Raw genomic sequence first — 26,385 nt, 5'->3', positions numbered from 1 at the left:
CAGGCGCATTGTGAATTATTATTATTTTATGATAGCAAATTTAGACAGATAAAAAAACACCCAGCAGGAGCAGGCACTGAGGAACAATATTTCTCATCAACAGAAAGCTTGTTTTTCGACGTAGGCTCATTATTCGACATCATCTTTCAGTCGTGCTGAGACGTGAGTACACTCTTCTTTTACTGAGAATAATAACACGCGACGATAACACGCCCAGTCTCTATAATTAACGTGTTTTTGTGTTGATATTTTATATTTAGAGATTATGGGATGTATTTTTTTCTTTTATTTATTTTTTGGTGATGGTGGCTGTCAGCGATACAAACAATAAGGTGAATGATTATCTGAATATTTGATGGTTGATCAGGATAATTTAACGTCACGATTGCAAGGTTAGCTGTATTATCGTCTTATGCATTGCAAAAATTATTGGATGCTTTATGGTGAGCATCATTCTGTGTATAATATATTTACAGTGCGCCCATTGGCTACAATGAAGTCATATGGAGGCGTATTTCATTGCCTCCCGTGTAGATGCTCCATAAGATGGCTCCTTGTGATGTGGGCATGAGAAACCCCTCTCTGTAGTATTATGGTCGCTGTGGTCAGTTGTGGGCTTTTTTAAAGGGCTATTTGCTAGCTGCGTGGCAAACCAAAAGCACGTAATGCACGCTGCAGGCTTAGCATGCACGCTTTAATATTTTCAGCACCACTTCATAGTATTCTTTCTTCGTCTTTCTGCTGGATCTATGTCGTTGGGCGTGTGTGGTTTCCTCCTCAAACAGGAGGGGTACCCCCTGTCAAACATGAGGAATGCAAATAGCTGATGAGGGTAAAGGGTTGTCTCCGTGTTTAAGAGGGAGCAGATGCTGAGTGAAATGTTGTGGTGATTCCCTCCCCAGAGCAGACTGCCCTTCCTCCCTGCCCCCCCTGCTGTTGATACACAGCTCTCTAATCCCTGCACAGCCTGACTGACCGTCCAGCAGGGCCACTTCTGTCTCTGGGGCCATCATTACAACAACACTGTGCTGCTCAGAGCAAAGCAGAAATACAGTGCAGACAGAGGGTTATTGTTAAGTTGTTATCTGTTGAAATCCTGTATAACTGCTTGGGGGAAAATGTAGAAAACAAAATGTTCTTTGCAAGTCATATCAAAAGGTGCGGGAGATAAATAATCAATTATGTTGTTTTGAATGAGTAAAGCTCCTGTTTATCTTCCATATTGAATATAATCTCAGGCAAGCCAGCAGTTTGAGATGTTTTTTTCCACAGTTCAAGCTTTAAACAAAACATGTTTCATGATTTATATTATTGTAATTTGGCTGTCCCATCTTTACAAACTGATTCTGTGTGAGGACAAGCAATGTTATATTTAAAGAAGTTATATTTTAGTCAAGACTCCAGATTTTCCTTTATCTAATATGTTAGGGAAAGAGTTTAAAGGTATTAACAAGCATCAAGTTTTGTACATTAAATCAATGGTGCAAGCACAGACAGTACAATATTTAAAATGAAGCTCTGGGAGCAGCTGATACAGACGTGTGATGCTTAATGGCATCAGACAGTGGTGGGAAAATTTTAGGTCTGTGGCTCCTTTAGCTTGAAATTAAAATAATGGTGAAATTATCACACAAGTGGTTAGCAAATTACTGGAAATTGACGGTTGGATGTGACTCACAAACACAATAGTGGTTGCAAAAAAAGGGAAGTTGGCTTGTTAGCTGGTCAGAAGAGGAAATCCGCCATGTCCTTATTTGTGCTGCTTTTATGAAGAAAACTGTGGTGAATGAAAAGATTGCAGTTTCTGGGGAGGCCGTGACTCACTCACTTCCAGTCTTGAGATTACACAGGCTTGCCTGCAATATGAGAGATAGTTAGAAGATGGTAGAAAATCATGTGGAAGATAAAGTATAAAGTCTGGTCAAATCGGGTCTATTTATAAGCTTTTTTTTTAGAGCAGGTCTCAAAGGAGCTGAGAAGACAAGTTTTCCTAGACAAGACAAAAAACAAAGCAGGGAGTTGAGAGTTTCAGATTTCCAATTAAACACACCAGAAATCCCAAAAACATGAACCTGTGATATTTTATATTCAGGTTACATCTGTCAATATTTAAACAAACATTTCATCCCCAGGCTGTTTCATGGACTCACATTTTCCAAACAGAAAACATATGTGCTAATGACACAGCCCATTAGTCGACTTGTATTTCACAAGAACAATGTTCCCCGGCTCCTTTAAGCATCAGAGAGAGAAATGTTCAGTGTTCGGCTTTAATGTTGTTTCCATGGCGAGGATTAGATGTAATTTTAGGACTGCTTCCTGCTGAGGGGGAGGAATAGATGCAGTAGATGTAGCGGTTGTTGGAACTGGAGATTATTTTTATATTTAATCCTGAACTCTATTTTATGACACATCTGCCATGCCATCAGATGTATGTTGAGCATCGCTCAGGCAAAGCCTGCTGAGAGCAGGTATTAAAGAGGTGAGCAGAGAAATGTTGGACTTTAACTTCATGGTTGTAAGGTCACCAAAACTGATGGATTGTGGACACATATTACAATGGAAATAAGAATTGAATTCTCCATCATGATGACTGTCTGACAGGATTTGAAGTGACGATGGAACAATTGTGAACCCTTTAATAAACTGTGAATAGTTTACTGCCAAATAATATTGTAGCATCCTGGTGGTTGGGCATGTTGGGATAGCCTCTCAGAATGGTGGGACGTTGGACCTAAGTTTGATGTAGATGAGTATTCCTGCAATGTTATTGACTTGCCGTGTTAAAACGATGTTTTCTGTTATCTTTGTTATAGTCGGCATGCAGTTATAACATGCAGTTGGAGTGGTCACCATGTTGAGACGAGTGTCTTTCTGTTGAAGGCTAATAAAGTGCCATTCAAGACCGTGCAGGTGTACTGCTGCATCAGTACCTCACTGCTTCTTGCTACAAGAAGAATTCTAGAGGGACAGCAGTCTGAGATGTGAAACACTGGCACACATAATCTGCTGCCAGGAAGTATTTAATCAATTTAATACAATTTTCAAAAAATTATTATCTTTTTATATATAGACAAAACAAGAGATATTCTACTAGTCTGTAGCGTTTGGAATTATGGCTCTTTGAAGGGAGCCTTATGGCTCCGTTCTTTTCCGAGAGAAATCGTTCTTTTTTTTCAGGGGGCGGAGGTTTCTAGGTTTATTTGCAAAATAATCACTAGGATAATGATAGGGTAAGATTAGGATCAGATTCGAACTTAGACATCCCACCAATAGGCCTATAATTTCAATTTGCACGTGTGGACTAGGTTTAGCAGCACTTAATCACTTCGGCATAAAGGGGAGTGGATCTAGGGCGGGCAGTGACAGTTGGGCACAACAATAAAAAGAACGGCTCTCACCTATGACTCTGTTCCCGTCGTTTGCACCAAGGAGCGGTTCAAAAGAATCGGATCGTTTGCGAACGTCACAACACTGCTAGTCTGCTAAGTGCCACTTCCAACAACACAGCTGCAAACCTCTGTGCTGCTGTAGAATCTAAGCATTTTAGCTCAGCTGCTGTGATCTGGACTATGACACTCCATGCATAAACATTTTGGCTAAAGTTTAATACAGTCTTTCAAGGAGACTAGTTAAGCCTCAGCTTAAAGGATCTGTCAAAATGTTTTTAACCTTTTAAAGAAATGTATTGTTCAGCTTATAACTCTTTTTGAATCTTATGTGAGTGAACAAAAGATGCAAGAGAAAGGCAGCTGCTGTCATTCCAAAGCGCTGCTGCAATGTAACATATTTAATCAAATCCAGCGTTGAAGGAGATCAAAAGAAGCTGAAGTGTTTTTCCTGTTTGGCATGCTGAGTCATTGGTTTTGCCCACAAGGCTCAACACTGTTGAGCATGAATAACTGGAATCAAAACAGCCGTTAGCTTAGTTAGATATAAACACTTAGAAACACCCGCAGTCTAAAACAGTGCAAGTCAACCAGCAACCTTGTGATGATGAGTCATTTTAAAAGACCATTCGCACTAATATACAAGGCAAACCAGCTGATGAAACAGATTTTTTCTGTCTGAATTTGTTATTGTTTTGGACGAGTAGACTCAGAAATCATCTAGATATCTAAATCAAGGTTTCTCTGACTGACGACTGAGTCACACTCATTCTTCTAGCATGACTTTGCTTGTGCAGTTTATTATCTTTCTTTTTCCATGTTTTCATGTTAGTGCTCAGTTGCGCGCTCTAAGCCTGTTAGCACCGCTCAGCTTTCTGTCCCATCACTCAGCCACGTGGGGAAATGGCCGCACACTCATGCGTTAGCTTTAAAGCCAGTGGAAGCTAAAGTCCTAAGTGGGTGAGATATGGTCACAGCTTCTTTGGTGCCATGGCTCCTAGCGGTGACACATACAGCCCCGGACAAGGGGGATAACTTTATTCTAACTCCTTCATCTCCCAGTAGGGGAAATAATAGTCCACTGTTTATCAGTTAGCTAGTGAGTGTGGAGGAACTGCTGAGAGAGATAAAACAGGCTCTTCAGCTGAAGCACAATGAGCTGCCCCAGCTCTGAGAGGGCTTCCAGGGCTCCATGCTTCGTGATAAAGTTATAACAAGCTGACTCACAGGCGCTCCCTCTTTTCTTTCATTTTCCCGACATTGTTGAGCACAGAATCTACGTTGGCTGAATATTTCCCTGCTAAAAGCTTTTTGCTGCACCACAGTGCTCCCTCTCTGCGTCTCTCAATGCTCAGAAATAGTTCTGGTACTTTTCCTTTCCACACGTTTCTTTCTCTTTTTTCCCCCCACATAGGCATGTGTTTTATTTTACATAATCGGTCATGGCATATAGCAAGGTCATCGGTTCTAAACCCTCCCTTATTTCATGGTGAAATATGGTGTTGTTGCAGACAGGAATGCATACTAAATACTTCCAGATGCTCTCACTACATTTTGTTATTTCTCCATCATAGTATGCATTTGTAATGTAGGTAATGTGCATGCTGCATACTTCTATTCCCATGTTTATTGCAACAATTGAAGGAGCCAGAAAATTAATACATTGTGTTCCAAGAAAGATTTTAAAGCCTGGTCTGCTCAGCCAGATTGTTTCCTGTTGAAAAACGCCCTTTTTTTGTTTTTAAGCTACGTCTAGCAATCTGATTCTCCCCTTCTCTTCTTTCCAGCCCAGCGTGTGGGAATGGGAAATGATGGAGGATAAAGGGCCTCGTGTAGCCGACTACTTTGTGGTTGCCGGCCTGACCGACTCGCCCAAGCCTCTGGAAGAAGATCTCCACTTTGATGATGCCGGTCCCAAGTCTGTGAAACCCAACGCCCCAATCACCGACGTAGCTGTGGTGATCCGCTCCCTGGGTGAGGAGGTACCCCCGGGTTTCACCTGTGTGGAAAGCACCCCCTCGGGCCTCTCTGCAGAGCTCAATGGAGCCAGCCTCAGGGGCCCGCAAATCTTCTTGTGCTTCAAGCGAGGCAGAGATAAGCCTCCTCTGACAGATCTTGGGTAAGCAGTAATCCTCAGTCACTGACCCTTTACTCACCCAGCAACACTAATCGCTCCTCTGCCTTGGGTCACTTTAATCTGCTCTCAAACACATCCTTTAATATGACGTGTATCATTGAATCAAAGCTCTCCTGTCAATTTCAGATCATAAAAGAATTCACTCTGTTTCTCTCTTGTGTTTTAGGATTCTGTATGAGTGGAAAGAGAAGCTGAAGTCTGGATGTCACATCGTCCAGACCACGCCCTCAGGTCGCCCTGCCAACATCAGCAGCTCCTCATCCCAGCGCATCTACATTACCTACCGCCGCGCCCCGAAGAGCCAGCCCCACACATCACTGGCTGTCACAGATGTCTGCATCATCATCCCCGGCAAGGGGGAGACGCCCCCTCACACCTTCTGCAAAGTGGACAAGAACCTCAACAGCAGCATGGTGGGACAGAGCTCGGAGAACATAGACATACACCACGTGTGTCAACACTAATATTGCAGCTTATGATCGATCTGTGATGGTCTTTGTCTTTTCTTTTGTTCCAGTGGGGATCATCCGTTTACCTTTGTTATAAGAAGTCTCTGGCTAAAGCAAACACGATCTCATATAAAGCAGGTAAAGAAGGGTGGAGAAGTTTTATTAAGGGCTAAACCAATGAAGCCTTTAGATTAGTACAGAGTTTGACTTGTGTGTTTGTGTCCAGGTCTGCTGTGTAGGTACCCTGAAGAGGACTACGAGTCCTTCCCACTGCCTGAGTCAGTGCCTATGTTCTGCCTGCCCATGGGGGCTACGATCGAGTGCTGGCCTGCACACACCAAACACTCTTTACCTGTTTTTTCCACATTTGTACTGACGGGGGCCTCTGGAGAAAAGGTAAACCACCTACTTACAGTAGCGTTACAAAAAAATCTTCCTTTCTCATCATCTTTTTTTACATTTTTTGTGTAAAGAAACCTTCAAACATGCATACTGATCTTGCAAAGGAACTCATTACACCCATAGGAGTCCTCCTAAGTTTCATTGACATCATCATTCATTAAGCAGACGGCAAAGCCGTCCTCATTTTAGCCATCCCCTTCATCTCCATCACCCCTCTGTCTCTACTCGTTTCCCTTATGGATTACTTTGTTGATGAACTGCATTTGTGTTTTTAAGAATAGCAGACAATCTTAATCAACTTCTAAACTCTGACTGGAATCAAAAATAGTCTAAAGGCTGTGGCAGGAATACTAAATGGCTGTTAGTCTTTGAAAGCAATGCAGCATAAAAGATCTTTTTTTGCGGCTCATCTTTTGAATTATGGATAGCTCATGCAGCACTCAGACTGGGGCATAAGTTTTAAATGCTGAATGCCTCAGTGCTCACTCCTCCTTCTCTGCAACCTCTAGTCTGCAGACCAGTCTCCTGGCATTTCATGCCTGGAGTGAGATTTTTATTTATTTGGGAGCTTCAAAGGACGCACAATGATTTAGCTGATTTATTATGATGGAAATTCTCGAGTGGAGCCGCCACAACATCTTACATGATAAGGTTCTTTCAGAGGACATTAGACTACTGTGGTTTGTATCTTAAAGTTAGAATCACTATAACAAGTCCCTTTGTGCATACTTGTGCATGTATTAGATATTCTACATGCAGATCATCACCCTTATATTTGATCCTTTTGCCTGCAGGTGTACGGAGCAGCCATCCAGTTCTACGAGCCTTACTCAGAGGAGAACCTGTCTGAGCGTCAGCGCTCGCAGCTCGGCCTGCCAAGCTCTGATCTGGGGCCTGATGGGACCAGGAGTGTTTACAACAACAAGAGCATCTGTCTGCTCTCACACTGGCCCTTCTTCCAGTCCTTCAGGAGCTTTCTCACTTTCCTCTACAGATACTCCATCTCTGGACCGCACGCACTGCCTATTGAAAAGTAAGCAGTGTTTTACAGATTCAGTGTCTATCCGTCACTCTGGTGTAAAGATTCAGTTCTATTCTTAGTCTTGCTTTATTAAGTGATGATGTTTTTACTCGCAGGCACATCTCCCACTTCATGCAAACAGTGCCATTCCCCTCCATACAGAGACCACGCATCCTGGTGCAGGTGAGCTTAAAATGTGAAATTTGATCAGTGAAGTAATGACGTCACTCCTGTATGCTTTCTTTATTTGTTTTGACATTAATGTCTTTATAGCCATGAGCTTAATCCTCCACCTACTGAAGCTCTAATGCCTGTGTGTCTTCCACAGCTGTCTCCACACGACAGCCTGATACTGAGCCAACCTGTCTCCTCTCCGCTGCCTCTCAGGTAGGAAAACATCAGTGAAACTCCAAATTTATAGCATGAAAACACATTTTATTTGCTGCTTTTTTGAACCACTTGATTTATTCGTGTGTGTGTGTGCTTTGGTGCTGTAGTGGTGGAAGCCTTTCCACATTACTCCTGAATCTGGGTCCAAAGAACGCAGCCACTCTGCTGGTGCTGGCTGTCACAGAGCACAAGATCCTGGTTCATTCCCTGCGTCCAGCTGTTCTCACCAGTGTAACAGAGGCCCTTGTGTCCGTAAGTCTCTTGTTCGTTCCTTCCTTTCCACTATTCCTTTTAATTACACGTAGGAGGGTGGTCTTTAATGTGATTAAAGCAACAATGTGAATGAGGTAAGAGGCAGGGCTCAACTGATTATAATGACATCGAAGACGACTCTTGGTTGTTATGTATTTCCAACAACAATTATGTAGATCTTCAAAAAGAGAAGGCAGTAAGAGAGATTGACTAGTTTTAATATCTTCTTTCATCCTTTGAGTGTATGTTTCAGTTCTAACAATGCATTCACTATACTCATGTGGTGGCCATTTTTCTCTGACTTCACAATCAGAGTGGGAGTTTAAAATGCTGTTATAATGTTGTACTACTGTGTTCAGCTGTGAGTCATATAAATGTAGGGGACAGTATCTGACAACATTTCTAATTTTACTGCTTCTTGATTAATAAGCAACTTAAAAGACAATTCATTGTCTCCAGAAACAGTTAGCTAATGTTAGCATTTAACCACTTGTTAGCTAGCTAACATTACGTTAGCTTGGAATTTACACCTTTTCTTTTGTATCAACAGCAACACAGCCAAACCTTATAGTAACTTTCAACCACTTCCTAGCTAACAGTAATTTTATCTAGTTAATGGCTTAATGCTAACGTTAGTTGTTGTCAGACTGAAGCTAACTGGTTAGCGTTTTAGCTTGAAATTTCCCTCCAAATTTCCGTCCTCTTTTAACTGTAGATTGTCTTTTGTTATTGTCACATAGCCTACTCTAAACTTATTTGACTTTAAACCTGGATCACAACTCTATGACATTAAATTATGACATTTCTCCACCCTGAGCTTGACGTCAGAGGAAAAGGTCCATTGTTTGAATAAGTTCAATTTTACTGATGAAAATGTCCCCTCCCTTCAGATGATCTTCCCCTTCCACTGGCCGTGCCCCTACATCCCTCTGTGCCCACTGGCTCTGGCCGATGTTCTCAGTGCACCCTGTCCCTTCATCGTGGGTGTTGACTCCAGATACTTTGACCTTTACGTGCCCCCGGCTGACATAAGCTGTGTGGATCTGGACACCAACACAATCTCCCAGTAAGTGACCTCTGACCGCAACCGCTCTGTGATAAATGGCCACCTTCAACTTTAAGACACCCAGCCTAAATTTGCTTCAGTTAAGCTTTTATAGGCTCATCGCAAGGTTATCCGTATCTGTCTGTGAGAGCCTCTTATGTAATGATAGGAGCAGGAATGTCAAATATTCTTTATGTACGGTAAAGCACATTTGGGGGACTGTTTGAGTCCCATATCCATTTAAAAGCTTTTTGTGGAGATTAAATTGTCAGTGAGTGTTTCTGTGAATCCATCTTCCTCCTTATATCACTTCTTAATTATCCTCCCATGTAACGAAAACCATATGGTGTGTTTTCAGAAAAGAAGACAAGAAGGCTTTAACGTGGAAAATCTTGCCCAGGCGAGCCTGTAAACATCTCCTGAACGCCCTGAATAAGCTCCATCAGCAGCTTATTGAAGGTGAGTCCAGTCTGATGCTGTATCACTATGGTTTCATGAATAATTTAGGCTGGCTGCTTGAGTGTGTTGAGTCAGCCTGTACAGGCAATTTTACAGGAAAACTCGACGCATGCTTACATTGTTATATAAACGTAAGCTGTTGAGTGCTTCCCAGGAGATGATGTGGAAGAAGTGTAAATACGTCTTAATGGTATACCCTTTCAACCTGCCTGATTTACATTTAATTAAATTAGCCATTTCCCATCATTCTCATGAATAAACTTTCAGCAATCCATGTTGCTGAATGAGTTTGGCTCTTTTATGTATGTACTGAAAAAAACAGAATTATCCGCCTCCTCTTCATGGATGTCTTTCTCTGTTACGGTTAAAAATGGATGCAAAATGAATCCCAGAAGCTCTTTGATTGGGACTGATAAACACTTACCTTTGATGTTTTCTGCTTTCACACTGCATTTTGGTTGACCTGAAAAAACAGTGATGTTATGTGACATGGTCTTTTTTTGGACAGGGAACCAGAACACAAAAAAACATAAAGACATGAAAACCAATTGTTGTTCTGATCAGTGTGTTAGACTTGTTTTAGCCAAGCTAGCTATGTAGCTTTATGTTCCACGTTAGCACATTAAATTAGGATGCTAAACCTAACATGCTAATCACCAGTGTGTTAGCATTATCCTTGTGAGCATGTTAGTTGCTGACATTAGCATTTAGCTTCTGAGTACAGCTTTGTTGTAGCTCTAGCATGGCCTGACTTTATGCTAGCTGTACTGTTGTACAACTAGCACAAAGGTATGGCTGTACCACTTTTAAAAGATAACTTAGATAGCTTTTATTTGGCTAATGTGTAGGTGGAGCTATCTGCTTGTTAAACAAGAGTCAATTTAACCACATTTAGCACATTTGAAACAATTTAGCTTCTGCTCTACGTTTCTTTTCTTGTCTTTCTCTGATAAAGGTCATCTGTGCTGCAGCTGTGTGGTATTTAATAGGCAATTCCATTTCTTTTGTGTGTGTTTATTCTGCATAACCTTCTTTTGTGTGCTCTCAGGTGGCCAGCTTAACCGTGAAGATGTGCAGATGGAGCACACAGTAACTGACAGTGAGCTGAACGGTGGAAAGAGCCTCCACACTCTTGAGCTGGAGATCCAGGAGGCATTCCTGCGCTTCATGGCGGCCATTTTAAGAGGCTACCGCTCCTACCTGCTGCCCATCACCCAGGCTCCCTCTGAGAAGACTACTGATGCCAGCTCCCTCTTTGACATACAAGGTACACCTCAGTCTCAGTCTGTAATGTTATACTGTAAACACAAAAAATATGCTGACAAGCTATTGTTGCAGTGCCTCAATGTGATTTATTGCTGTAGTGTTGGGTTAAAGTCTAAGTTCTGCCACATCAAACTTTGGCCTAAATCGCTGCTTGTAATGACTCTTGTGATTTAGCTGAAGCCTCAGCATGATTAATAGCACATCTGTGTGCTCTTATGCAAGCAAGGAACAACTTGTTTCATACCGCAGTATTCATTTCCTTTAAATCTGCCTCCTGAAACAGCTTGATGAGTGAATGTCGAGTTTTGTAATCTCAAATTAATTCCCCCTTGTCATGTTTGTCATTACATAATCTGTTCTGCTTTATAGGCTTTCTAAAGAGCAGAGACCGCTCCAATCAGAGGTTTTACTCCCTCATGACCAAGACCCAAATGTTCAGCCGCTTCATAGAGGAGTGCTCCTTTGTCAGTGATAAAGACGCCAGCCTGGCTTTCTTCGATGAGTGTGTTGATAAGGTGAGGTTCGCAGCTAATCTTTATTATGGATTTTCTGTGTCAGAGACGATTCATCGCATGAACGGCATAATTCTGCTGTGTGGGAACAAATCCACCAAGAACAATATTTAGTCTGGGCTCTACCTGCCTGCAGAGGAAAGAAGCTTTAAGGGGCTTTTAGAGGAAAGATTAATCACACGCTGTCCTCTCAAACAAGACGCCTTATTAAGGTCTAATTTGGAAGAGCTAATAAGCAAATAACAGGAACTAATAGAAATAAACAAGGTGTAATTAACACTCCAACATCTCCCTTGAGCCTCTTTCTAACTTTAGCGCTAAGCAGTTCTCATCTTTAATTTCCTTTTTCCTTTCAGCCGTTCTAAAAGTGCTTTTCTGTCATTTTTTTGGTCTTTCCTCTTCTTCTCCTCTGATTTTCTGCCTTTTTGTGTCTTTTTCTGCTGCTCTGTTTGTCATCATGGCCCCCTGCCTGGTAGCTATTCACCACTGGAGGCAAGGTAAGAAACCCAAGCCTGTGTTTTGAGCAGTAGTAACATCATCGATGATCAAAAGTAAAGTGTTTTCCATTGTAATTAGAGAATCTGAGTTTTAGTGTGCGAGTGCTGAATATACAGAGTCCCTTTGAAGATGGAGTGGAGTGAAAAGTGCAGGAAAGCAAAGTACTTGGATATGAGGATGTGCATTAGCTGTCGGTGTGTGTCAGCAATCTGCATTATTGAACCGGGTGCCATTAAAATGAACCGCACAGAGGAGATATGCACAACTGATACCGACTGTGAGGTGACGCCGAGACAGTGAGATTAATTATTTGTGCTTGCTATTTGCTGACTGCACACTAACTATCCTGACTCTAAAAGTCTCTTTGAAATATGACGAAGAACGAAAGAGACACAGTTGGAGGCACTAATCCCTATTTGTAATAAAGAATGACTTCGGTTGTTGAAATCCCTTCGGATGTGGACGAGTCCGGCTCATGTAGAGTGAATCATTTAGGGATATGACAGCTTTCGTTAATACATCCCGCCTACACATGTTTTGTAATGCACAAAAACATCCTCCTCCTCTCCAAAAAAAACCCTCTCTGCTCTTGCAAACTTGTGAAATCCGGATGTCACATTAACATCCTGCATGAACGGTACGAGCTCCTGTATGAGTGGTCATTGCGGTTATTATCGGGAAGTGGAAGCACGGATCTATTCTGCTGCTGAGGTTGACAACAAGTGCGTGATTGAGAAATGCCTCGTGGGTGTAAGAGGAAGGGCAACAAGCGGAGAAACACTGAGCAGAATCGAAGCAGGGGCAAATAGGTCAGAGGGAGTCAGTTGACTGAATCATCCACTCGACTGAGTGGAACAAACCCTGTAACGCAGCAGCACTGGGGAGCTATTCAGACGCTGACATAATATTAATGTTTTAGTGAAGCTCATGTCCGAGATAAGCTGGTAATCGATTTAGATAAGCCGAGTGACTGCACAGCAGCATTTCAGGCTTCTAATGATCACCCAGACGGCTATTCTGCAGCGATTTCCTCTTAAAAAGAACATGTGGGCTTTACCTTGCCACTCAAAGGAGTGATACCTCTGTTGTTCTCAGACGGGCAGAGGAGCTTTGAACACTTTTCTCCCTGCAGCAGATTACTCAGTCACTTCTGAGCTGAAGGAAAAGTGGCAGTTTAGTATCAAGCATGGCCGCCAAAGTGGTTCAGTTTAATGGTTTCATGTCCCTAGAGCAACATGGCATCAATTTTGTCCGGGTCACTGCGGCCTAGATTAATTTCGTCCTGAAGGATTCATAGGATCAAGCCTCGGCAAAGCCATATTTCTGATGCAGATGGACTCATTAATGACATCTGTTTGTCCTCACTGACCCTCATATCTGATCTCAGGGCTCGTACTGTTATCAGAGTCCCATGCAGCATGAGCGCCGATGGATATTTGTTTATAGCAGAACGATGAGCAAACTGGGAAACAGAAGGATGATGAATGTGTGTGTTTCTCTTGAAAAACCAGATGGACAGTGAACGCCCGGAGGAAACCAGACTGATCGAACTGGATGAATCACACCGCAGTGAGCACACGGTCTATGTCAACCCTCCAGAGCTGCCTCCACTACCACAGGGAGAAGAGCATCCTCTGTGCTATAGGTACACACTGCAGATCGATAACTAAACAACAGCTACAAGACAGGCTGTGTCTCTCTTTCACTCGGCCTTACACAGACAAGCACTGCAAGAGCGCTTCTCAAAGACACAATGCAGCTCCCGAAGGAGTGACACAACGTTAACCGTCTCTTTTGTTCAATAATTTGTCACTGCTTTCAGCCTTTGTGATTATTTCAAGCTGGAACACGTCGCCTTTTAGATTCTTATTTCAGTCCTCAAGCTTGCCTTAGCTTACCACTGTTTATGTTGGATTGCTGTTTCTGTTCATGTCAGGTCTAATATATATTTGATTTTATGTCTTTGTGCAGCTACTCTGGGTTCCCTGTGCTGAATGCTGAGCTTCTAGAGCCGCTGGAGGGACCGAATCCTTCATCAGCAGGCATGGCCTCACGCCACAGCAGCCCCGCCAGCCCTACGGCCATCTTTAGACGCTCCAAACAGGTCAGCTCTCAGAGTAGTTCAAACATTTTTTAAAGAAATCTAGTAAATACCAACTGATTTAATCTAGAAATACAATATAGAATGGAAACCTTTTTCTACTTCTGCACAAAAATAAGGTATAAATGTAAATGCAAAATGCAAATCTGGTTGCCAAAGTACAATGACTCATCCCTACATGTGATCTTTCTTCATCTCAGGAGATCAAATCAGCTCAAAGGATGGCCAAAACCTATTCATCTATGCCTCAGATGTGGTCCAAGTGTCTGCTGCGCCACTGCTACGGCCTGTGGTTCATCTGCCTGCCAGGGTTTGTCGGCACCAGCCACTCCAAGGTGCGGGCTCTGCGCACAGCTTACGACGTGCTGAGGAAGATGCAGGACAAGAAGCTGCAGGCTCCAGATGAGGTGAGACGACAAAGCTCAAAGCTTTTTATATTGCTCAATTTGTTTGAAGTGCAAATTCTTAATTTTAGTGATGTTTCCTGTCAAGGTGTGTTACCGTGTGTTGCTGCAGCTGTGTGGACAGTACAGCCAGCCTGTCCTGGCTGTCAGGGTGTTGTTTGAGATGAAGAAAGCTGGAGTTCAGCCCAATGCCATCACCTATGGCTACTACAACAAGGTGGGTGCAGTATACTTAACATTCATACAAGCTAATCTGACAGAAAATTTGAAGAAGAATTGACAAAGTGTGACTACATTCTGTTTATGTTCATTGTTCTAGGCGGTGTTGGAGAGCACGTGGCCCTCCACCACCAGAGGAGGCTACTTTCTGTGGGGGAAGCTGAGGAACGTGGTCCTCGGTGTGCTCCAGTTCAAGCAAGCAGGAAGAAAACAGACTCTGCACAGAGATCCTCAGCTTTCAGGTAAGATACTGAGGGCCTGACTCGGGAGATACGCATCATCATGTTAACATCAGCGGGAAACCACACTGATATTTTAGTATTTTATTACTGATAATGTTAGTCTCTGACGCACTGGTGCCTCAAGTCAACAGCAGTTTGAATAGATATTAAATGGGGTAAAATTATACTTATACTTAAAAACAGAATAAAAGTCAGCGTTTTATACCCGAGACTAATCAGGTCAGAAGTGATTTGAGATTGTTCGGCTGTAGTTACTTTTCACTGAAGCACAAAGTCAGTAAGTGATAGACTGAAAGTAGAGGGTTTTTTCTCGCCTCCTTTGGTTCCTAATGAATAGAAATATAAATGAGTTTGATCCTCTGGGTGCAGTTGTTTCTTCAAGGCTTCTTTCATGGTCTCATAACAAGGTTTATCCTGACTGCAGCCTCCTAAAGCGCGTTTCGCTCCCAACCCGCCTTTCTATAATGACACTAATTAAACAGAGTGAAGAGGTTTCCCTCCCCAGCAGTCTCAGCACACAGGTTGCTCTTGATGTCAGTCCCTTATTCCCGCGACGACCCACTGAGACTCTCATTACCATAATGCCATGTTGTGAGAGGAGGTCTGATGAAAACATTATGCTTCACACCACACTGTGTACACTGTGACGTTGTTTGTATTGAGGTCATTGAATCAAAAGGAGGATATTACACAAAACTCCCGATGTGGTTACATTCTATGTTGAGAATTACATTTGTTGCATCATTTAGTGCAGTTAAAAGTAACTCGTCCGACCCTCATGCTGCTCTCCTTTGAGTTAAAAAAGAAATGTGCAATGCTGATTGTCTTTTGGCACTCTGGCGTCCTTTGTGGCATTCAAAGCATTCCAGCAGCTCCGCAGTGACGATAAGGATAACAGCACCGTTCACTGAGTGTTTGTACAGTGATTTCAAACCAGCTGGTCCTTTAATCCTGACGGTCCTGTGTCTTTGTTTCCTTTTCCTGTTATCTCACTTCAGACGGCAGCGATCTCGACACAGTCAGTCATGGCAGTTTGGACAGTGCTAATGACTCTGCTGAGCGCACCTCCATCGACACCGACTTCACTAAAATGGACTCTAGTGATGATGGATTCAGCACAGGTAAGGAGCCAAAAGCTGCTTTCTTCCTTATCCCTTAACTGTGTCACTGTTACAGCTCGTGTCCCGTCTCCCTGGATAAATCTAATATCAATTTTGGCCTGATTTAATTCAACACCCTACAAGTGGCTAAACTGTATGATACCTAAATATCTTCTCTGCTTTAATGTCACTTTGCTCAAATAAAATAGTTCAAACATCTTCTAATCTGCACATTCTGCTTCCTGTCAATCACCCAACACCTACAGAAAGAAGTTAAGGGCTCCAGTGCCTACAATGCGTTTAAAATCATGTCACCTTATAACTATTGTTTCCAAGTGTTACAGCAGCTCATCTGAACATTTAAAAGTAAATACATAAATAATACAATTAATTTAATATTCATAATTGATTAAAATAATAATCTCATAGATTTTCATCTAAATAAATGTCTGTTAAGTCACTATGAATCACCGAATGAGGTAACACAATGGTGATTGATGAAAGCCTTTCACAGAAAAAAATCACAAAAAAAAAAAATCAAAGCGCCCAGTTAGTGACACGTTTTCCATCACCCAGCAGTGGTTGGTCTGCCAGAGAGGGTAGGCGGAGCTAAGCGGCTGCTTTTCCAGTCTCTGCAAGTGTTGCGAGTAAACAGTAATCTACTATGGCTGAACAAACAAAGAAAAGATCGATGACTACAGATACAACTTCAAAAAGAAAAGAAAAAGAAAAAGAAACAAGCTTGACGCTCAGATGAAGCAAACAGTCTAAAAAGGAAAGCGACCGTCAGCGAGGAAAATCAAGAGTTACAACCGGAGCCAACTGTGGACGTCACACATGCAACACTGTCTGGATATCCGGGAAGTGTGCCCGCAATTACCGGTTCTCGCCATAGGTGCCGCCAAAGGGAACAAAACTGAGCTCTTCGAGATTATAACTTTAATAAGTGCTCAAATGACATTTAAAAGTTAAACTAGGCAATCGTCAGGCGCCACATGCACATTTATACATTTTAAGCAGGTGTTGTGTAACAATAATCTGCATGTAAGATGGAAAAACTGCAAAAAACAAAGAAAATATTGTTTTGTCCATGTAGAATAATAAACAAATAGTGAAGAGATAACAGTTACTTGTATAAAATGTATAAGGCTTTGAGCACTAGTTGGCTCGGTAAACTGTGAGTTTCTTCAATACTTCACATGATGAATAATGCATCAAAAGGACAATCAGCAGGGATTATAGTGATCTATCAGAAGGCTACAGCTCCAATATCATGAATTTAAATCTACCTCTGACTTGTCTTATATCCGTGTAGCAAATAGTTGAACATTGTGTGAGAATAAAACAAATCACAGCAGAGGAGTTTTGTACTTTTCCCTGCAGTTTGACCTTGTGAATATGATGCATTCAAAGACTCTTTTCCTCGCCTGCTGCTCCTGCCTTTCTATTCTGGGAGTGTTGCGTGTTGTAAGCTGTAGGGAATGTAACCACGCTCTGATGCAGAATAACTCTTAGATCAGTTGTTTCTTACGAAGCATCCATGGAGACTAAATGAAATACCTGTTTTTTTATGCACCCAGCTCTCCGGAAAGGAAGCAGGGTGAAAAAAATCACAGTTTCCCTGACAAGTTAAGCTTCTTATCTCTTTCAGGTGGACAGTCAGACCAAGGCTACGACTCACTGTCCAAAGAGGAGGAGAGGATGTGCAGCAGGGAGAGCGTCAGCACACCGCTGATGGAAGAGAAAGGACCGAGGCAGTCCAGTGAGTTATAGATCAGCTAATCTTTGACACTAAGTTTCCTTCTCTGCTCGAGTAAATCGCAGCTTACTGGCAGCAATGTGAGCGCTCTCTCTTTAAAAGCCGGGGTATCATATCGCAGTGTGGGTGTTCTGTAATGCGTTCTCTGCCCGTCCATTTGCTGTTATATTTAGATGTTTTTTAGGGAGCAGATTCTGTTGATGGATGATTGTGTTATGTAAGCAGGTCATTGTTTGCATGACAGGATTTGTCAAGATGTTGTTGCAAAGAACAACATGCTGTGTCCGAAACCAATCACTGTTTAAGCTTCTCTGATTAAAAGTCCTCACTCATTAGTGTGATGTTATAACAGAAGCTTAATTGCTTTCTTTAGTTTTTGGGATAGAAAAAAACACAGCGGTATTTTAATATAACAGCTGTCCCTTAAAGGGGCCATATCTTTTAAATGGATGTTCTCATGTGTGTTTATTGTTCACAGTGAAAAAGTGAAAACTGCATAATTCCGTGTTTTTCCAGAATGACATGTTTAAAAAGGTCGCCTCTGAAATGGGCCGTTCAGAACAGCTGCAGGTTTCTACGTAGAACCTTGCTTTCGCTTAAATCGACCAATCGTCGTTCACCGTCATTCACCTCAGGCGGCCTTCTTGCACTAGCTTGTCGACAAGTCAACATTCTGATACCTCCCGGCGATTCTGGCTCGTACATATAAGGCCGAATAACCGATCTTAGAGCAGCCATGTTTTCTACAACTGTGGAGTGACAGTGCAGGATCGCACACATGGGGGAGGGGCTATGCGGTCATTCCAAATACTGTCAGTCAATCATGGCTAAGGTCTGACCTTTAAATGGCAAAACGGCTGGTTCGTTTCAGGAGGAAGGAGAGGCTCTGAAAAATAATTCAATTAAAAAACTTTATGATATGTCCCCTTTAAGGAAGCACAAAGCTGCCTGTTGTACCTTCTCCACCCCACTGCGACAGTTTTGTGTTGGCTTAAACTCCAGCAGCACAGACGTGTTTCTAGATAAAATCAAATGAATCCTTTGAAGTAATTAAATCTAAGATTTTCTTATGTTGTAAATTTTGCATGATTGAATTACTTCTGTCATCCTCACAATATGATGTGATTTAAATCTCCAGCACCTGAGACTGAGGTTCCCATCAGCATCTCTCCATCTACCAGAAGCTACAAATCACCAGACGTCAGTGGAGGTAAGTTTTATCATTAAAGAAGATTACCAAGAAGCCACAGATCTTATTCTTACTGTTTTAGAGCTGAATGTCTTACAACATATTTTTTTGTCACAGGCAATGACAGGCCTGTTTCCAGTTCACCCAATGAGGCGATTCTGTGTGGAGTTCTGCCAAAAACAGAGAGGCCAAAATCTCTGGACCTGTCTGGTGCACAAGGAAGCCTGAGGCTATCCGTCCCTCTCCTTGGCTCAAAGCAGCCTCACCCAGCTGCTGACAGACTGCATGAGGTCGAAGAGGAGACAGAGGTGGATAAACAGGAATGTCTGGTGGAGGGCAGCCTTGAATTAAAGAGGCAGACAGTGTCCAGAGAGAGGAGTGTCAGCTGCAGTGCTGGGACTGTGAGGAGGACGGGTATTCAGAGGGGGTTTGATCCCCTGTCTATGATGGCAACCGGTGCGGCCCAAGAGTGCGATCAGGGGAACAGCAGCACACCCACAGCCCGCCGTGAACTCGCCGAAGAGATTGAGATGTACATGAATAATGGCAACAGCCCTCTGAGCAGCCGCACGCCCAGCATGGACCTGCAGAACCCCTCCAGCCCTTTGTTTCGCGCCTCCTCGTCTCCTCACGCCTCCCCACGACCCTCCACCCTGCTCCGAGCCAACACACACCTCCCGCTGCCCATCAAACCCAAGGAGAGGCTGAGGTCGTCCCCGTCTCTTCCTCTCGGCGTCACTACAAAAGACAGAGAAAGGCCTTCCTCCTTGGTGTCACCCTCGTCCCCTACTCCCTCCAACTCATCGTTCTCCATGGACTCACTGTTCACTCCCACTCTGGACATCTTCAAGAGCAGTTTCATGTCAGCGGGGAAGGGCGTGGCCGAGAAGGCCAGCCGCCTCTACTCTCGTCTGTCCTCTCAGACTTCATTAACACAGGTTGGTGGTGCACCATTTCTCACTTACTAGTACTTTAAACATGACTGCTGATGAAATCAACAATGAATATTTTCCTCCTCTCATGCAGGATACAAACTGTGACCGCATCAGTGTATCCTCACTGACCTCAGGAGAGGCAGACTGCTCCTCGCTGCTTGATAACGACTCCTGTCTGGACCCAGATGGCTTCACCTCCCCTCAGCACGGCAGCGTGTCCCGGCTCAGGAGGAGCCCTGTTGTGGGTCACACCAACCTGGCCAGCCCCAGCACGCCCAACAGGGTGTTCAGACACAACTCCTTCTCTGGTTTGTTCCTTTAATCCATCTGCAAAACAGACATTGTTGCAATAAAGCTGTTTTAAGTTGATACATTGAATCTTGTTGCCTTAGTCCAACAGCACATTTATTTAAAGTGGTTTGCTGTCTTTATAAAAACGTCTCGCTGGCATACAGCTGTGCTCATTAAACGGCTTTTTAACTGCAGCAGTGTTTTAATGCTCAGCAAAACACTTCTTGACAGTCTAGATTTAGTTAGAGCAGGGCTCAGTAATGGAGAGAGTCGGGTGTTGTTCTGTGTGAAACTAGGCCAGCAGGCATGAGGGCTGATTCAGTGAGTAGGCTCCTCTGCACTCAGCCACATGAAGGCCCTGTGCTAAACATAAACATGCCAACTCACACGTGCATGCACGCTCACATGCACTCTCGCAGACTCCCCGATGTGAATCTAAAATACCTGTGCCATCAGCAGATGCTGTTTTTTCCAATGCAGATACTTACAGTTAAGGTGCTTGTGTTAAATCTTGGCTTTGCCTTGTGTGTTTAATTGTATAATCCTCCATCGTATGCAGGTGGTTTGGCACTTCCATCCAAATCTCCTCACACTCCTGATTCCTCCCCTGACACCAAGCGCTTTCAACCATCTCCTAATTACACCATCGAGGTAAGATACTCATACATGGAAATGCCTTTCAGATTATCGTGATTGAATTGTCTTAATAACGTTTACTTTTATGTTGTAGGTGCAGATGTCTAGCTGTTCGCTCTGTAAGACGTGCGACTGTCTGGTGTATGACGAGGAGATCATGGCAGGCTGGACAGCAAACGACTCCAACCTCAACAGCACCTGTCCCTTCTGCGGCACAGCCTTCCTGCCTTTCCTCAACGTGGAAATCAAAGACCTGAGACCACAGAGGAGGTAAATGATGCCTTCACAGTGTAAATTCACATATAGTACACGTAATCTGCATAAATAATCAGGTGCTGCCATCATTTTTCAAGGACTGTAGTTATAATATGAGATTAACTGTCTTGGATTTCGCGTGTTAGATTCTGTTTTTATTCCGTCTTGCTAATTCCCTGCACTGAATCACGCACACATAACCGCACGCTCAGACCCAGAATCTTTCATCCCTGTGGCCTCTTTAAAGAGATCTACTCTGCGTCTCCCCTCAGGTCTTTTCAAGAAACTAATCCTGTTACAGAGGAGGACACGACGGCGGCACTCAATCCAGAAGCCAAAATGTCTGCGACAGAGTCTGAAGCTCGCCCGCAGGAACAGCAGAGCAGCGGGAGGGCTAAGCCATCCTCAGCCCCAATCTCTGCCTCTGCCCCAGTAACGGTGCCCTACCTAAGCCCTCTGGTCCTGTGGAAGGAGCTGGAGAGCCTCCTTGTTAACGAGGGTGACCAGGCCCTCTCCTCCCCGAGCATTGTCGACCAGCATCCAATTGTCTTCTGGAACCTCGTGTGGTACTTCAGGAGGCTGGAGCTGCCGAGTAACCTGCCAGCTCTTATCCTGGCCTCGCAGCACTGTAGCCATGGCGACCAGGTAAAGACTGTCCCCTTAGCCATGAAGACATCTTTTTATCCACTCTGTTTTAAAGGACTTATTTGACATTTTGGTAGTTGGTTTAGTTTAGTTAGTAACATATTCTTGCCTTGATTAAGATAATACTGATACACTTCAGGTCTAGGTCTTAGCTTTATGAGGTCAGAATAAGCAATACTGTTTTTTTAACCACCCAAGAGAGTCACACTGATCTACTCATCTGTGACTTTTGGCATGAAAGCAAACGTGCGTTTCCGTAAATAAGGAACTATTCCTTTAAACCTCCTTCAGTTAGAGTTTAAAAGTTATGACTATGGTGACACCTAGTGGTCGTTTCTAAAAGGACACGGCCACAACGGAGCATGCATAATAGCATCACATCGATAATACTCATTTTGCTCTGGAACATATTTCCCTTTCTTAAAAACTAAACTAAATACTTTGACAGATATAAAAGTATAAACTGTAATGGCTGTAACACTCTGTAACAAATTCATCTTCCACTTGCAGACTCCTCAGAGCTTTTCTTCCGAGGACAGTAAGCAGGTGCTCGTGAGGATTATGTGGGACAATCTGAAGTTGCACCAAGACAAAGTTCAACCCTGCTACGTCCTGTGGAACACACATTGTAAGTTATTAAAGCGGTAACAGATTGACGTGTAATCTATTAAAAAAAATGTAAAATTACTTCAGGAAATAATTCTGCCCTTAACATCGGCAAATTTGATCAAGGTCAGATATTTAAATGCAAATTAACTAATGCATATGAAGTAACTAGAAGATCATGCATTATTCAGTTAAGGACTGCTGTTAGTAGTGCCCCTCTTATCACTGTGAGGCCTTCAGGGTTGATTTTCAGGGATGGAGATGAATGCGTCTTTGATCAGGGTGACTTTAATCTCCCGTTCTTTGCAGGTGCTAACTCGCTGGTTCGCTCTGGGCTGTGTGAAGAAGGGCAGCTCTTCACGGTGGAGTTGCTGCAGGGTTTTGTGAGGAGCATTAAGAAGGGCGATGTTTATCAGCCCATGAGCCAAATCATCCAGCTGCTGGGGCCAGAGCTCGGCTTTAAGAGACAGAGGTGAGGACGTAAAGATGTAAAGTGTAAAGCCACGAGTTAAAGGTGATGTGAATGGAAAGTCTAATTGTTTTTTCTTCTCTCTCATAAAGGAGTCTGTATCGAGATTTATTGTTCCTCGCTCTGGTGGCTTTGGGCAAACACAACATTAATATCAGTAAGTTCAAAAGCATGATAACTTGATTTTGACTTTCATCAGTCCATCACTTTGGTCCAAACTGATTTATCTCAACTGTTGGATGGATTGACATAAAATGTTGTACCAATATCCATGTTGCCCTGGAGCTGAGTCCCTCTGACTTTGGTGCTCCCCTGATATTTACTCTAATGCCGTCAGCAAGTTTTCACTTATCCTTTGAAGTAGCTTAACCCTTTCCTGACAGGATAGCACACAAACTAATTCAGATATTTCTATGATGATATTTAATCACTCTTGTGATTCCCTGACTTTTTATCTAGTGCCATCATCAGGTCAGAATTTGCCCATTATTAGCTTTAAATACCTCAAAACTAATGGCTTTCCCATCAGCCTCAGCTGTACATTGAGTTTAGCTAATTAGTTAATGTTAGGCTGCTACAAGCTAAATTAAGATATAAACATGGTAAATATTAAAGTTATAATCTTGAAGATCTCAGTTTCGCTCTCTTTGGCGGCACCTATGGCGATAAACGGTAATTGCGGGAGCACACTTCCCAGATATCCAGACAGTGTCACATGTGTGACGTCCACAGTTGGCTCCGGTTGTAACTCTTGATTTTCCTCGCTGACGGTCGCTTTCCTTTTTAAACTGTTTGCCTTCATCTGAGCGTCGAATTTTTTTTTCTTTGGATTTTCACTTATCGTTGAAGTTGTATCTGCAGTCATCGATCTTTTCTTTGTTTGTTCAGCCATAGTAGATTACTGTTTACTCGCAACACTTGCAGAGACCAGAAAAGCAGCTGCTTAGCTCCGCCTACCCTCTCTGGCAGACCAACCACTGCTGGGTGATGGAAAACGCGTCACTAACTTTGCGCCGCCTGGGATTTTTTCCGCGAAAGTTGCACCAGAAACCCAGTCCATAATAATACTATATACTGCAAATGCAAAGGCTTTCATCAGTGAAAATCTTCAAGATTATTACTTTAAACCTGTTAAACATCAGAGTTTTCCTTGTGCCCGTTAGCATGCTGATGTTAGCATTGAACTCACTGCTATGGCCGTAGACTTGTCATCCTTTTAATACAGATGCAAGAACTGTTATGGTCATGCTTTATCAACTACTTGGAAAAGGATAAGATAATAAAGCAGAAAAGTGCTGGCAATGACACATTAAATCCACATTTTAACCCAACTGTTATCTACTTGCAGATGCTTTTGACCGGGAGTACAAGTTGGCGTATGACCGCCTCACCCCCAACCTGGTTAAACTGACACACAACTGTGACCGGCCCCCTGGAGCGGGGGTCATGGAGTGCAGGAGGACTTTTGGGGAGCCCAGTCTGTGAACTCTTCTTCTTTCCCACCATGTTTCCCTTTCAGCCACAGTCACTGCTGCTGTTTTTCTTTTGGACTCAGACTCCTCACACTCAGGACCAGCTCACCTGACAGGAGCACACAGCTCTGAAGCACAATGTGAAAAGGACACTTAAGCAACTGCCATGAGTTTCTTGTATACTGTTAGAGCTGAGAGGCGTGGAGAGACAGGTCTTGTGCTTGTACATATTATAATATTCACTGTATTTTCATGTATCACTATAGTAACACGTTTGTACAGTTATTATACAGTCTATTTTATGACTTTGTTTCTGTTGAAGCTGTGAGTCGAGTATGTAAAAGTAAGTGTGTGGCACGTTGTTGAAACTCCCAAATGGTCCTGGTGACCTTGTTCAGACTGTTGAGTGTGTGTGTAGAATAAGTACTTTGCTTTTAGACCTTCATGTTTTTACAAAGCACTTTGGCAAGATGAGTCCTTGCCATTCATTCCCATTTACGTACCGCTGCGACCTAGCACCCCACGCTTAAGTGACTTTTTATTTGACAGCTGCAGGACTATCTCTCCTGTCTCATTTTTCCATTACATGCAGTGAACGAAAGCAAAGACATGTCTCCTCTTCTGCACCCTGTGCACGTGGCAGGGTAATGCTTATATGCATGAATACACTAACTCGATCAAAAAGGAGGAAATACAATAATATTTCTGTATTAAGAAGGGAGAACTCAATTAATGTATATGCACAATGTTTATTTGTTGACCTTTTTTTGTACACTTTACCTAAAGAACCCAGAAGGGAATATTACTCCTGTGATTCATTTAGGTTTTTTTAAGCAATACCTTTTTTAAACTGAGGAGTGATGTGTTATAAGGGACCACCAAGGATAGACTTCCTCCAAAACAGTACAATCAAATTAATTGTAGATAAATTAAAACTAAAAATAAATTTCTGTTGGTTTAATTAACATTTTAAATAAATAACTTTATTGACTCAATAATGGATCTATAATAATGTACAGAATATTCGATTCTAGTATTTTAAATATTTCCTTTAGGTCTTCACTGTCTGGTGTCGATATCAGTTTTAGACATTGGGACAACAGTGCACTGTGTGTTGTGTGACATGCAGTGTATAAAAAGACCTTGTTTGCACTGAGCACACTCAATGTGAAAGGTGTTAGAACAACAGCTCCGACCTGCCCTAGTTCAAAACCACTTCTAAAAAAAAAATGCGTGTGATGGTTCACTGTGTTATAAATGTCTTTCACTATAAACTGACAAAAACCTGCCTAGATGTGATGAAGCTCAGCAGCTTGTTTCTGGACTTCACTACAGAGACTTGGTTCGATACGATGCTGGATTACACACGGCTGGAATGATCACCAGTCTCACAGCATGTACATTTGCATTTTATTCACCTTGTAAGATGTGAAAAAAAAGCACTGATGACCAAAACATCATTTGATGTCTACCTGTTGTTTACTCAATTTAAACAATGTTTATCAAGTATTATTTATCATTTGTAACACAGATACTAATTTGTATGATTTTTATATAAAAAGGAAATCAAATATCTTCCCTGGCTGGATCAATAGTTTGCTTTCATTTATGAATAAACACGTTTATTCTATGGCTGTCTCGTCCATTTCTGTCCAAGCTGACTGCTCCTTCTATGCCTGACATCTTTATGAAGACTTCAAGCGAGCTCAGGCTCTCTCTTTAATGACAGTTATATAACAGTTGTTGGCGCACCTGTATACTTGCATATAATACAGTGGTTCCCAATCTTTTTTCCTTGGAGCCCCCCCTGCTTGTATCTAAGAAAGGCTGAGCCCCCCTAGCCCGCACACACGTACACCAAAACAATAAAAGGGATTCATTACAAATCTTTATGGGCAAAAATAGCACCAATCAGCCTGTAGTTCACAGAGGTGTGGCCTACAAAGCAGCTACTATATTTGATTTTTTTTTTTTTAATAGTTGCGTTAACGTGCAAATTTAATCTTCCCTCGCGCACCCTCTGCGATCTTTGGTGCCCGGACCCCGGGTAGGGACCTTCTGATATAATACAAGATTCACATTTAGAAACTACATCGTTTTTCAAAATGTTTACACATCCTAGATTTGTAATCTGTATTGTTAACACTGAAAATATATTTATAACTCTGTTAGTGTTCCACTGTTTTACACTAAAACAGTTCAAATTAGGGATGCACAACATTATCGGCACGTTATCGGTATC

General features: G+C 42.6%; 1 protein-coding gene across 2 annotated transcripts; it reads left to right on the top strand.

The window, feature by feature from the left end:
- dennd4a (DENN/MADD domain containing 4A) lies at positions 1-25,767 on the top strand. Of its 2 annotated transcripts, XM_069685684.1 has the most exons (31): positions 1-162; positions 5,177-5,508; positions 5,693-5,939; positions 6,044-6,113; positions 6,202-6,371; positions 7,172-7,410; positions 7,515-7,581; positions 7,727-7,785; positions 7,896-8,040; positions 8,931-9,106; positions 9,444-9,544; positions 10,593-10,811; positions 11,180-11,325; positions 11,799-11,819; positions 13,332-13,465; positions 13,792-13,924; positions 14,122-14,328; positions 14,414-14,542; positions 14,645-14,786; positions 15,785-15,907; positions 17,538-17,648; positions 18,784-18,855; positions 18,952-19,772; positions 19,861-20,077; positions 20,620-20,711; positions 20,791-20,966; positions 21,224-21,596; positions 22,107-22,224; positions 22,512-22,674; positions 22,764-22,828; positions 24,020-25,767. In XM_069685684.1, exons 2-31 carry the CDS (start codon positions 5,198-5,200, stop codon positions 24,154-24,156), a joined length of 5,184 nt encoding a protein of 1,727 aa, XP_069541785.1. In that variant the 5' UTR covers positions 1-162; positions 5,177-5,197; the 3' UTR covers positions 24,157-25,767. The 2 variants fall into 2 exon arrangements, with proteins under 2 accessions (XP_069541785.1, XP_069541786.1); XM_069685685.1 differs by lacking the exon at positions 11,799-11,819.
- The last annotated feature ends 618 nt before the right edge of the window (positions 25,768-26,385 follow it).

The sequence above is a fragment of the Semicossyphus pulcher genome, unplaced genomic scaffold (assembly GCF_022749685.1).
Source record: "Semicossyphus pulcher isolate SPU_LCO1_2020_fin unplaced genomic scaffold, fSemPul1.0.p SCAF_8, whole genome shotgun sequence".
Classification (NCBI taxonomy): Eukaryota; Metazoa; Chordata; class Actinopteri; order Labriformes; family Labridae; genus Semicossyphus; species Semicossyphus pulcher.
The sequence above is the reverse complement of the archived record's forward strand: the minus strand, read 5'-3'. Positions and strand labels throughout refer to the sequence as shown.

Bases quoted from the DNA above. Each gene is read 5' to 3' on its own strand.
- dennd4a (XM_069685684.1), top strand. From the start codon at position 5,198: ATGATGGAGGATAAAGGGCCTCGTGTAGCCGACTACTTTGTGGTTGCC. The intron at 9,107-9,443 runs GTAAGTGACCTC...GTGTGTTTTCAG, and splicing joins GACACCAACACAATCTCCCA to AAAAGAAGACAAGAAGGCTT. The intron at 21,597-22,106 runs GTAAAGACTGTC...TTCCACTTGCAG, and splicing joins ACTGTAGCCATGGCGACCAG to ACTCCTCAGAGCTTTTCTTC.